Consider the following 14,050-nt stretch of genomic DNA (forward strand, 5'->3'; position numbering starts at 1 on the left):
CTTTTTGATTATGCTACAAAGTTCACTTTTGACTTTTGTGTCACTTTCGAAGACAAAACGTCTATTGTGAATGTTCGGAAAGATTTAAAATCTAGTCCCCCCTGCTGCCACTTTATCCAACCAGTTGGACCAAGGTTTAAAATCTTGATGCATCTCTGAAGGCAGGTTTAAATTGACAGCTGATGTTCTTCAGGCAGTTTAAATGTTTCAGAATTTGTGTATTCAGTTTAATTCAGTATAACACTTGCAAATAAGATCTAAATCTCCCTTATTATCCAGAAGAAACCAACGCCCTTTCCTCAAGCCACACCTGTAAGCAAGGCAACTGTCAGCACCTGCTTTATATTGTGTTGGAGACTGAATGTGTCAATAAGGACATAATCGTAACTGACTGTGACTGTCTGAAAGATCTAAACTAAACCGCTGTGCAATAGGATAGTTGAGGGCCTCAGGGTGGTGTTGGGTTACCATAAAATTATGCTATTAAATCAGATGCGCTACACAAAAGAATGGGAGAGAATGTGCAGAGAATCTTATATGACATGGTCAATAAAGAGGCAAGGCAAGATTACCTTGGGAATAAAACAAAGCTTTCTTTTATTTGCCGTCACCTGGGACAATCATTAACTGTGCAACAGCACTGCTGCCTATGTTATAATTACATCAGAAAGTCACAAGGTAAAATTTAAGTGATTGTCTTCATTCTTTGGATGACATTCAGAAACATTTCTTCACTGGCTAAAAGCCGCCATGTTGGTTTGCCACATTGCCAATAAGCTGCCAGAACTCCAGGAAGGTCAGCTCTCCGTCGTTATTCGCATCCAATGAACTCATGAGCTGATCAATGGTGGCTGGGTCAGAGGCATTCTGTGAGAGAAGACAAAACAGACAGTTGCAATGATAGTGTCTCCATCTAGTGATCGTCACTGGTACTGCGCATTCTTTTCTGCTGACCTATTAGTGTGGGGGGGAGTTCCTGTTCTGGATGGGCCAAACAGAAAATGCTCTGATGTGGCATTTTTCCATTGTCTCTTGTATAGTTTAGATGTAAACATGCTGAAAGCAGCCGGTTTGTTTTTATACGCACTAGCAGTATAGGGTCTTTCTATAACTTTAGAGTTTTTTGTAGGAAGAATTTGTGTTATTTCCTCTACAAAAATCACAAACATGTGACTCACAAGGAATTCTTTAGAGGACTGGGATGTGGTTAACTAATAACTCGCACCAGACCTCTAAAATGGTGCTCTTATACTTTCTGGTTCATTCTTCTCACAACATATGCTTATCAAACACTGTAAATAAGGCTTAATTATTTATTTTAAATCTTTATGTTAATGATCTAAATATTGTTATTAAAGGTCACAGATTAAAAAAAATAGAATTATAGTAAAATTCAACATGCTGTACACCAGTGTTACTTTAGTATCACTGAGATATATTTTTATTAATAGATTGAAATAGTTATTAATATTATTATAGTTATTAAATAGTTATTAATATAATGTCATTAATATATAATTGTAGCTGTAAGTTAAAAATTAATAGTTTTTGCAACACCTTAGATTCAGCAGACGTGCCTCTTCTTATTAAGAACCATTTTGAGTTGGTTTTATGGTTCTGTGGGGATTTAAAAAAGTTTTTAAGATCAATGTACAGGTTCCTTGTTCTTACTAAGAGCTAAATGCGTTCTTACTAAGAGCTAAATAGCAACTTTATATTTAAAGGGATAGTTCACCCAAAAATGAAAATTCTGTCATCATTTGCTCACCATCAGGTTGTTCCAAACCTGTATGAGTTTCTTTCTTCTGCTGAACACAAAAGAAGATATTTTGAAGAATATGGGTAACCAAACAGTTGATGGACCCCACTGACTTCCATAGTATGGAAGAAAAAAATACTATGGATGTCAATAGGGACCATTAACTCTTTGATTACCGACGTTCTTCAAAATATTATCTTTTGTGTTCAGCAGAAGTAAGAAATTCATATAGGTTTGGAACAACTTGATGGTGAGTAAATGATGACAGAACTTTCATTTTTGGGTGAACTATCCCTTTAAGTATAGAGAATATAAATATGAAGTGTACCGACCTTTAATACTTTAATAATAACTCAAAGGCTTACCTTTACTAAGTTGGGTAACTGGGATGTGACCAAGCTCTGAAACTCTTCCTTGCTCAAAGTGTTTGCAGAGCCATCCTTCCCGGCATAAGTCTTGAACTGGGAAACGAGCACGTTAATGGCAGATTCCATGATTTTGGGAGTTGGATGGTTAGGTGGCTGGAGATTAGAAAGAAATTGACAGGTTAGTCCTTTCTAATAGGCAGATCTGGTCTGTGACTTACAATAACCTAATTTAAAGTTAAAACACAATAAAAACTTAAAAGAATTTTGCTTATTTTTTATAGGGATGTCATCATTTCCTCACCCGCTTGTTGTTCTAAAACTGTGACTATTACAGGTGAATATATCATAAGGAGATATTTAGCAAAATGTCCAAGCTTCTTTTTTATACAGAGAAAGTGGATGGTGATACACCACTTTAATTTCATTGAAAAAAGTGCAGCTTGAACATTCTGCTAGACGAGGCCTTTTGTAAGAGTAAATGATGACATAATGTTCATCTTTGGGTGACCCCTAACCAATTTGTGGCAAAAAATGGTATTTCCAGTGCACACGAAAAGTGATTCAATAAAAATATATATACAACAGAAGAAGTATCATAGGCTTACCTGACCCGAGGAGTGATGTTCTGGTTGTGTAAATGATGTGTAAATGACCACCTCTCACCTTATATTCTCTTCATCTGACCGCCAAACTCAGCGGAAAACCAAAATCACACCCACTTCTCCATTTCACAAGTCAGGATGTTCTTATCTCCTGCTTAAATGTTTCCATAGCAAAGTAGTTTAAACTCTTTCACCCCACACACACACACACGTTTGTTTCACTATATTAGTGAAGACATTGCATAGACTTCCATTGATTTTATATCAAGTTAATGATATTTTCTATCGCCCAACCCCTACCCCTAAACACAACCCTCACAGAAACATGTGCAAAACATTAGATTTAAATAAAAATATGTTTGGGCCAATTAATAAGCTATTTTAACTAGTGAGGACCAGTAAAATGTCCTCACAGACTGTTGTAATGATATTTCACTATATAAGTGAGGACATTTGGCCCTCAGAAGTATAGATAAACCTGTACACACACACACATTGGGTTTCCATGTTTTATGGAGACTTTCCATAGACGTCATGATTTTTATACCGTACAAACTATATATTCTATCCCCTAAACCTGAACATACCCCTCACAGAAAACTTTCTGCATTTTTACATTTTCAAAAAAACATCTTACAAGCTGTTTTCTTAAAGGGGACCAAAAAATGTCCCCACAATGTCAAAAATTTCTGGTATTACCATCCTTGTGGGGACATTTCGTCCTCACAACATTGGATTTACCACACACACGTGCGCACACACATACACAGTACATTTATAGAAATCCAGAAGTCAAAACATGGCGTATATCTGACAGATGAATAGCAAAACCCCGCATTGTAGTTTATGGTACTGAGAAAATGTACTATTTTTATTTGTTTCTGATAATTTCAAAGCATGACCTAACATGTCGGCTGATTACTCTACACCTTCCTATCAGGTTTCCTAAATGTTGTCAATCCAAACATCTGTCATCAGGGAAACTTCATCTGATAACTCCATCAAGACTTACTCAGCATCAACAGACATGCTGGAACAAATACAAAGACCTCACTAATACGTCTCCTACAGATCAGTTTTAGAGGTCAATACTGAATGTGCTTGTATGCAGAATATTAAACGAAAAAGGTGAATTTAATCATTTTAAAGGGGAGGTATGGTTTTTAAAGGCAAAAATACAAATGAGACCAGAAATCCACAATGAATCACTTTTGTCAATTATAAATAAGCAATGAAATGAAATAAAATGAACAATGCAATCCCTCAATAAAGAAGAATTCTCATGGCAATGGAACATCATTTTAATAATCAACAAAAATTGTTTATATTGATACATTGTGACATTTGGTCTTGTATTACCTTTCCTTTTAAATGGTACTAAATTTTCTTTCATATTAAATATCACTGTGCCATATGATAACTTACCTTAAATTATAAGTTCCATTAAATAACTTTTTTTTTTCATATTTACAAATTGGAGAAGAAAAGGCATGAAATTATATGGTATTCATCCCAGGAAGAGTGCAACAAAACAATAACAGCTATAACCAAATGATCTTGATGATTCATTACAATGGCTGTTTTCCTAAGATAGAAAGAGGATATAAATAAATGTCCACATCACCACAGTGCAAACAAATCCATTATTGAAACTTTCTCTGTTTCCATTTCATTAGTGTGGTTTTGGGCTGACCATTCAGTACCAGCATTCTTTGCTCACTAGTAAAGGCACATAAGCTAACATATCAAATTCAAAGAAGAAGGGAAAAAACATTCAAAAGATTTTGTTTTATCATTTACATTAAGTGTGAGCAGAACTTGAGTTGGGGTAGAAACCGAAAAACCGAAAGCTTACAATGACCTCTAAATCCTCTGGTGAAAACAAAACTTAAAAAGAAACCAGTTTGACTCCAGCTTAGTAAGCAAAATCATGGGTAGGTGTGAAGAAACCAGGATTTTAATAATTAAAAACAAAAATTAAAAAATCCTAAATAACTAAATACCTGTTTTTAAGTAAATTCAAGGGGCTCAAGTAACTAAAAAGGGACATTCTTTTCCGATCTCATTGCACTTTCCCAGTTTAGTGTTAATTTTGTTCACAACTCCATATGTACTAGGTGATTGATCTATCTGCAAATAAAGCACTTTCATTCATGTGCCAACACTTAATGCTTAAGAAGACTGATTCTTTACACAGCAAGCAAGAGTCAAAGGGTTTGGCGTTGAAGAACAAGACTAACGGAGGTAGCTTACAACAAAACACCCAACGCACAGGTGGGACTTCACTAATGACAAGACTCCAAAGGGAGAAACTCCTCACACACACACACACAATGCATTAAACTACATCTACAGTCCGTAAAGACCGGGGAAAGTAACGGCTAAGATTGTTTCTTTTTGTTTTCATTCACTTAGTGTTTTTCCCATTCGTTCAAACCGAGTTTCTGGGGTGGGCAGCACCATTTACGCCAAAGGGGCGGCGAACTTTAACAGTGCCTCTTTCTCAAACTCCTCCATCTCATCTTCAAGGGAATCGCTGTCATTCTCATGCTGTTTATCTTCTAAACCATCTGCCAGATCTTCTAGGATATCCGCAACGTCCTCGGCGAACTCGCTGAAGAGCATTCTGTTGTGAGCGAAAATGCCACCGTTGAAGAACTGGGCAGTGAGGCGGCTGAGAGACTCCTTGCTTTCCTGAGGAACTCCCTCTAGTTTGCTTAGGTAGATCTCAAGAAGGTCCTGAAACTCTACAAGCTTCACGGGGACAAGCCCCTCGGCGTCAGCGCAGTTGGATACGCCATGGCAGCCGTCGGCAGGATGTCGGTTCCTCCTGAGCTTCTCCTCTTGGTGTTTCCAGAAGTCTACCTGCTCCTTGTGGTGATGATGATGGTGGTGGTGGTGTTGATGATGCTTGGAAGGTTTGGCCTCCCAAGGTCTTTCCTTCTGTCTTTTTTCCCTCTCCTGCCTTCTCTCATCCTTCTTGTGGTCCCACTCTTCTTTGTACTTCTTGAGATGGTCCTTTCTTTTGTCCTTACCATGCTTCCACTCTTTCCCGCTCCCCACTTCATCCTTCTTCCAGCGACTGTCATGTTCTTTCTTTCTGCCCCATTCCTTCTTTTCTCCTTTGTGCTCCTGGTGTTTCCTCTTCCAGTCTTCCCGCTTGCCCAGCTGGTCCACCTGTTTCGAGAGTCTCTTCTGCATCTCTACCAAGCTCTCCCTCAAACCCTGCTTGTTCCAGCCCTGTTTCTTCATTCCCTCCAACCTCTTCCGGCTCTCCTCTAAAAGAGCTTTCTGCCGCTTTAGTTCCTCTTTCTTATCCCAGGGTTTCTCAGTTCCTTCTGGACTAGACTCAGCAGTGGAAGGTGGGGATCCAGAGTCCGGGACATGTTGTGGAAGATCTTCTTCAACTGAAGGAGAAAAAAACAGATAGAAGAATGCACTGAAGACTTTGCAAACTTTGAACTGCGAGAGTTTTACACTTTCTTCATAAGTTGAATCCCGCTCATTGCCATTATAAAGCTTGGATGCGTCAGGATGTTTATTAATATATCTCCGATTGTTTTCATCAGAAAGAAGAAAGTCACATACACCTAGGATGGCTTGAGGGCGAGTAACGCTTGGGGTAATTTTCATTTGAAAGTGAACTAATCCTTTAAGAGTCTATGACTGGATGTTTCTAGCATGTTATATGTTTGGGAACAGTTCTTCTAACCTTAACTGATGGAGTGTGTAGCTTTTCATGTCTTAAACAACCATGTAGGAAGATGTATCATGGCCATATTCTAGAATGTCAAAACCAAGATTCATCAGGCTCAAATTGTGAAAGAATGGTTGGAAGGGAGCATGAAGAAGAATTATTTTCACACATGAATTGGCACCTCTGAGTCCAGACCTTAAATTCATTGAAAGTCTTTGGGATGTGCTGGAGGAGACTTTACAGAGTGCTCGACTCTTGCATTGTCAATACAAGATCTTAGACCAAAAATTGATGCACCTTTTGATGGAAATAAATGTTGTGATGTTATTTCCATTATGAGGTCCATCAATTTTTGGTCTAGAGCTTGTATTGACAATGCAAGAGTCAAGCACTCTGTAAAGTCTCCTCCAGCACATCCCAAAGACTTTCAATAAATTTAAGTCTGGACTCTTGCAGAATTTTGAACGATAATGTAATAGCTAACAAAAAAGCCAACAACCTCATTTCTCATCTTGGTAAACTAAAAGAGGTCTTTTGGCTGTTAAATTTATAAGTACATTCAGAGCATTTTCATAATATGCTAATTTAAATGTTGGGTTTTACAATTCAAATACTATGCATGTGCCGTTCCCACTCTGTCTCATCATACCTGTAAGCTTTGTGAGCTCAGCAACTCGTGCTCTTAGTGTCTGTAGTTCGTCTTTTAAACCAGGCAGTTCAGACAGTTGTTCTTTCAATTTAGTGTTCTCGTTTTCCAGCACTCCTTTCTCAGTGCTATGCATATCTGTTGCCATTTTCAGAGCCCGGTCCAACTCCTGTTTCTGTGACTGATCATGAAAAAAAAAGAAAGAAAGAACATATCCTAAGTTCAAAATTTAAAATCACCTTGTATATTCTATGGACAGTGCATTGAGCCCACTTAGAAAAATGCATTTGCATACAAAAAACCTCTCAAACACTTTCATGGCATTAAGAAGGAAAACTTTATGAGGGTAGAGAGGGAACTAACCTCAATCTGAGCCTCCAATATATTTATTTGTTTATTCTCTTGAGCAAGTTTATCAAGGTGTTCCTGGGAAAAGGTACAAATCATCAGAGAATGCCACAGGTGAAATCAACTTGTACATGCTTGCTAATAATAAAAGAACACAGCAAAGACAGAAAATAAAGCAATGCACCAACCTGGTCACTTAATTCTGAACCATCAAAGTCATCTGCAGGAGAGAAAATGGATTTGTAATGTTTGTTGAGAATGCATAGACAAGGTGAAGTGAATTATAAAACTGTTAGTGTCAAAAACCCAAATGATGGAAGTAAAAGTCAGTGTAGTTAATGCAACAGCAGTCTCACAATTCTGGAGTTAGATTGTCTTTCACGGGCATGTTGTGTCTGGATATATGAACCAGGTCTCTCTGCAACACTCTGCTGTTCAAAAGTTTGGGATCAGTAAGTTTTTTTTTTATATAATATAAATGTTCTTCTCTTGAACTTTCTATTCATCAAAGAATCCTTAAAAAAATATATCACACTTTCCACAAAAATATTAAGCAGCACAACTGTTTTCAGCACTGATAAAATTATATCTAAAGGATTGTGTGACACTGAAGACTGAAGTAATGGCTGCTGAAAAATCAGCTTTACCATCACAGGAATAAATTACATTTTTATAATATATTAAAATAAAAACAGTTGTTTTAAATTCTAATAATATTTCACAATTTTTACTGTATTTTTCATTTAATAAATGTAGCTTTAGTGGGAAGAGACTGCTTTTAAAAACTTGAAAAAAATGTTACCGACTCCAAACCTTTGTACAGTAGTGCGTGTTATCAAATTATACAGTTTACACAAAAACCTTATTAAGAGTTGCATTTTGATTTACTAACCCTGGCATTCTCTACAAAAACTTCATGTCAGCAGAATCTCAGCATTAAGCCATTTCAAGGTAAGACAGCCACAAAAGTATTACAAAGGTGAAGTGTGTAATTTCTTGCCAAAAGTGGCACCAAATTGTGATCTATTTATTTGAGTGGCCTGAACAATAGCGTATGTTTGAGGAGCTACCTGTTTGTCCGAGCAATGGAAGAGTGTTGGGCAAAGGGTGTCACTAGCGGCACAGAAATCATACACTTCAACTTTAAAAGGTAAGTGTGATAAGCTCCTTGGTAAAGCAGTGCATCCTCTGTGATGATATAGGCTGATGATAGAGGCTGCCCTCAGGTAAATGTACCTTTTTTTTTTTCTTTTTTTTTTCAACTGATTTGTTGAAGTTTGAATATATGATGGGAACAAACTCTACCATTAGCACTAGAGGGCAACTCCTATCCACAGCTCAAACATAAGCATATACTGCCACCTAGCTCAAACTATGAACCTACCATCAGACTGGTCAACCACAGAACCTGGAGGCATAACAACATGAATGCAACCACTGAAAATGGGATTTTAATGGCCTTACGTTATCATATAATGTGGTGTGTATTCATAATCATTGGCTAAATATGAATCACTCAATGGTTATGCACAACCAATGTTATGTGTGATGTCATATGTTAACCACTTTGTAGGAACAATTATAAAATGTGGTTTAAATTTGTGACTTAAGAGTTGCATCACACAAAACTCACTGGAGAAAAAGAAGGATCCAACACAGAGCAGGACAAATGCGCCTACTATCAGCTGATTCAAAGAGAAACTTCGTTTCTCCTCTTTCCTCACTGGCAGATTGAACTCCTCCTCTTCTTCTTCCTCTTCCTCCTCGTCAGAGCTTCGCTTCAACACTATGGTGGGTTGCACATGTCTGAACCTCAGACCATCTCCTTCTGCTGAGGTGCCCGCTGGAAGTTCAGCGCCAAGAGATTCTAAATGATACAGAAGAAAATAAGGAGAAGCAAGATCAGGAGAAATATGGTAAAGGTGGGTAGAAAGTAACTAATTTTTTGCTAACCCATTTTAATATAACATATTAAACATTTTAATATAACAAAATATATTAAAACTCTGTAACATCTACTCAAACTCAGCGCAATTCATTATTCAAAAACATAATGCTTTGATAATTATAATTAAGTAAAACAATACAAACTAAAAATTTTGAATATATAAATGAATATATAATATAAATATTGATATGTAATATATATATATATATATATATATATATATATATATATATATATATATATATATATATAGTCTGTTTTTATTTCATATATAATATATATATATATATATATATACACATACATATACACACACATACATACATACATACACATACATATATTAATATATATATACACACACATACATACATACACATATATATATATATATATATATATATAAAAAAACAAAAAGACTAAATATCATGAAATGTAAAAAAAATATATTTATATACTAATTAAACTATTACACTAGTATTATATTATATGTATATATTTATTAATAATAAGTAAAACAACACAAAGAATAAATATCATGAAAAAAAAGGAAAAGAAAAAAGAACTGAGAGTTTCTTGCACATTTATTAATTAATAAACATCATACCTGGCTCTCTAGTCACATCCGGGAATTTCTCTGGCAGCTCTATTTCCTCTTTCTCAAAAGTAGGCTCCTCCTCAGTCTCAACCGAACCAATGGTTTCTGGATAAGGGCTGTCAGGGGCGGGGCTTTCTACTGTGGAACCAAAGCCTGTATCAGCCTCAGAGGGCGGGGCCAGGGGCGGGGTTTCAGGGGTGGGATGTACATCAGCATGAATATCAAGCACAGGGAATGCAGAAGATTCACTGGTCTTAGGGGCGGGGCTTATGTCTGCGGTAATGTCTGAGACATCCGGTGAGGAGCTTATTTCTCTGAATGGTTCGGGAGTGGAGGTGATTTTGGGCTCTGGTACTGGGGCAGGGCTTTCTTGGACTGGAACATGCTGGCCGGGGAAGATATCAGTTACGTCCTCTTCAGTGGGTTCGTCAAGGACCGTCTCCTCTGAAAACTGGAAGGCTGATTCTGTAGTGATGCTGAAGGGAACAGCGCCCAGAAGGTCACTGTCAGGGGGAGAACTGGTGATAGTGTCATGGATGACAGGAGCGTGAATCTCAGGATCAAGCTCAACATCGGCATGACCAGATGCTGCCATTTCCTCAAAGAAATCCGGGGATGTTTCCTGGCAAATCTGGATATCGGACAACATACAACTAAGTGTTTGGGTGGGGACAGTCAGTTTGACATTAAGTTTCAAGAAACAGTGCCAATAAAGAACCTTTATTTTGAAGAGTGTAGTGTTTTCAGATTTACTGGGACATGCATGAATAGATATTGGCTATACTATCTGAACAAATAAATCAGACTTCATCACTGGCAAAATGGCAAAATTCAGGCTAAATTTTAAAACCATGTCAGATTTGTGCAAAATGTGAACAAAGTGTGCAAAACAAATACTGTGAAGACAAGCATAGAGAATGATAACTGAATGTCATGCGCTATACATACCAGTGGTGATGCACTGACCTGGTGACCCTCTTCTGACAAAACACTCTCCTCCAGTGGAATTTCAGGGTCATGTGACCTCACCTCCAAAGAGCTTCCTGAAATAAACACCATTTCACATTACAAAACCCACAAATTTGTGTTACAACTATCACCAATCTTGAGATGATGCTGTTTCGTTCAAAAGTCCCTAAAAGCAGCACATTAATATACATTACCATTCAAATGTTTGGGGTTGGTAAGATTTTTTAATGTTTTTGAAAGAAGTCTTTCATTCTTACCAAGACCATGAGATTGTATGATTGAAAAGAACTGTTTTCTATTTTAAAATGTAATTTATTCCTGTTATTCAGGAATTTTCAGCATCATTCTAATATGCTGATTTGCTGCTCAAGAAACATTTCTTATTATTATTATCAATGATTATAATAACAGTTGTGAAAACAGTTGTGTGGCTTAATATTTTTGTGGAAACCATGACACATTTTTCTAGGATTCTTTGTTGAATAGAAAGTTCATAAGAACAGCATTTATATGAAATAGATTTTTTGGTAACAATATAAAAGTCTTTATAATCACTTTTGATTAATTGAATGTGTCCTTGCTGAAAAAAAATACTAATTTTGTTTTAAAAAAAAAAAAAATCTTATTGACCACAAATTTTTGCACAATTGTGTAAAAAAAATGATTTATTATCTGTTCCAATTCCCAACATTAACTTCAAATACTGATATTTGCTACTACTTAAAAAGTAGCATTAGCAAACAATTAGGTTTATAACCTGCTATTTCCTCTGAAAGACTGGGTGCATCCCCAATACTTTCCGTCCCATCATCCACTGGTGCTGCAGGGTCTGCGGCAGCCTCCTGAAATCAAAACACGCATTACTACACATGATTCATTCATAAAAAAGACAAAATCACTGACACAAGCATTTTGAAAATGTGGTTTGCAAACCTCTGGGGAGAGAAGAGTCCAGCTGTTACTGGATGACCCGGTGCTGCCGGTGCTGTTATCAGACATGGCCCTCTTGTGGCTCTGCACAGCACCTACATAATGAAGATAACCACATACAGATTATTTTAATACCAGTGTCTACTGTTCTGCACAGACCATCATATTCAGTAAAATGAGTGCTAGCATACACTAATGTTGTCTTGTTAAGTATGCACTGTTTTCATAATTCTAGCAATGCTCTGCAGACAGTACTGTACTACATTTTGATCTCTGGCTGAAATATATAACACACTGATTCTTGAAACATGGAATAAACATCCTATAAATTAATCAGATATAATCACTTAATACAAAAATGCCATTATATATTACATATAGATATGACAACACTGTTAGATTTGTTTGTGACAACATTTATAATGTATATAAATCAGCCAGACAACAAAAATCACAGACTTTAATGATTTTTAAAATCTGTGCTTATATTTTATGTTTTACACAATCACGGAATGTCAACTCACACAACTTGTGAGAAAATGAAGATAATTTGTAAAGAATTTAAGATAATTTAAGTGAGTCCGATTAGTTGCAAGCAATATTTGACACAAAATGGTTACTAATGGTTATTTTAATATGTATGATATGGAAAAATTTATTTATTTAGTCAGCATAGTAAGATTTTCCGACAGTGGTGACAATTCAGTAGATGTATCTGAAAATCTGGAGCTGTAGTCTCAGTTAATTAATTCATTCAATTGAATGCTAGATTTGTCAATATTTAGATCACATATATGACACATTGTGTTTGTATACAGTGTTGACATATTGAGTGACAGGCAGGCAATTGAGAAAATGGAGGAATCTTTCACCAACAGAAAATACAGGTTAATACATATAAATATGAGCAGATTTATATAAAATATCATGCATAAACATTTTTAAACAGATACAACAGATTCATAAACACATATTTTAGCCGTTTTTAGCATGTTTTGTTGCATTCCTCAAGAATCAGTGAACACACGTATTATATAATCCACAACGACAGACAGTATATCTTATTTTATTCAATTAGAGAGAACCAATGTAAGCAACAAGACAACGATTACAGCAATTACATAACAAGAGACACATAGAAGCCACAAACAATACACAAGAGACTGCTGCAGTCTATGAAGCCACCCTCAAATATGACCAAAAATGGTCGGACGGCCTCTTTGCATTCCTGGCCTATTGTTTATCGCGTTTAGATGGATATTAGATTCGGTAACGCGCTGTCATAATGGTGATGCACAGCGTAGGTTGCGTATTTACATTGTGTACGGTGGCCAATTCAGCCTTCTGCAACACTACACGCCGTGCTGAATGAAGACAACCCTCTTCCGCATAAAATAAGGATCCTTACGACAGCATAACTGATTATATACACGGATGCTCTTAGATAAAATGCTTACCGTGCTTAAAACGGCCTCAGTCGAGTTGCGTACGCGTTATTCCGCCCGTAATCGTTTAATTTCTCCACACGCACGATCCGTCTCGCGAACTTCGCAACTTCGGGAATCCCGAGTTTGCGTTTCTCTCCAATGGGACTCCAATACAGATCCGCTCAAACACTAAACAGCCAATGGGAATAAAGCGTCGTGTCGCGTAGACAGACAGCTCATTTCAGCTGTGACTGACAAACGCAGGTGAAAGTGACAATCTAAACGTGAAGCGCTCTCTTATCATTGACTTGAGGAAAAGTAAAGACTGTCCCAGCAACATGCATGAACTCTCTATATATAGGGATAAGACATGTTCTCCTCCAGCAGTGTACTGACACGTCTACAGTACAAGAGCTAAATCTGTTGGGACTTCCCAAATGCCTGTCTGCTACAGCTGGACTGGCCTAAATAAACATTGCTCTTGTGTTGCAACATGCTCTTTTGTAATTAACACATACTGATCTAAAGCAAAACAACTGACTGCAGTAGATATAGGAAACTAGGCCTAATGGTGGCATCTTTATACAAAAGTGCTGTTTAATATAAAAACAACATTATTTGTATATATGTTATATAATATTGAAGGGATAGTGTATGACATAGTGTAGTCACCATGACATCAAAATGGACAATTCTTGTTTTTTATGGAATACTGCATTTATCTGTGCACATCATTATTTTTATTTTTTATTTACTTC

At 36.7% G+C, this 14,050-nt stretch overlaps 2 protein-coding genes across 4 annotated transcripts; both read right to left on the reverse strand.

Moving 5' to 3' along the window:
• Nucleotides 1–573: 573 nt before the first annotated feature.
• On the reverse strand, nt 574–2,798 carry s100a11 (S100 calcium binding protein A11). Its single transcript, XM_051872141.1, has 3 exons — nt 2,733–2,798; nt 2,125–2,280; nt 574–867 (listed from the first exon to the last, which is right to left on the reverse strand). Exons 2-3 carry the CDS (start codon nt 2,251–2,253, stop codon nt 739–741), a joined length of 258 nt encoding a protein of 85 aa, XP_051728101.1. The 5' UTR covers nt 2,254–2,280; nt 2,733–2,798; the 3' UTR covers nt 574–738.
• A 1,216-nt stretch (nt 2,799–4,014) lies between these two features.
• On the reverse strand, nt 4,015–13,692 carry pbxip1a (pre-B-cell leukemia homeobox interacting protein 1a). 3 transcript variants are annotated; one of them, XM_051872113.1, is made up of 11 exons: nt 13,323–13,692; nt 11,869–11,960; nt 11,693–11,777; nt 10,933–11,009; nt 9,976–10,597; nt 9,054–9,287; nt 8,805–8,828; nt 7,609–7,640; nt 7,436–7,498; nt 7,076–7,253; nt 4,015–6,136 (listed from the first exon to the last, which is right to left on the reverse strand). In XM_051872113.1, exons 2-11 carry the CDS (start codon nt 11,932–11,934, stop codon nt 5,193–5,195), a joined length of 2,325 nt encoding a protein of 774 aa, XP_051728073.1. In that variant the 5' UTR covers nt 11,935–11,960; nt 13,323–13,692; the 3' UTR covers nt 4,015–5,192. The 3 variants fall into 3 exon arrangements, with proteins under 3 accessions (XP_051728073.1, XP_051728072.1, XP_051728074.1); XM_051872112.1 differs by having other exon boundaries at nt 10,915–11,009; nt 13,323–13,691; XM_051872114.1 differs by lacking the exon at nt 8,805–8,828 and having other exon boundaries at nt 10,915–11,009; nt 13,323–13,690.
• Nucleotides 13,693–14,050: the final 358 nt, after the last annotated feature.

Source organism: Ctenopharyngodon idella, chromosome 19 (assembly GCF_019924925.1).
Source record: "Ctenopharyngodon idella isolate HZGC_01 chromosome 19, HZGC01, whole genome shotgun sequence".
In the NCBI taxonomy this organism is placed as follows: domain Eukaryota; kingdom Metazoa; phylum Chordata; class Actinopteri; order Cypriniformes; family Xenocyprididae; genus Ctenopharyngodon; species Ctenopharyngodon idella.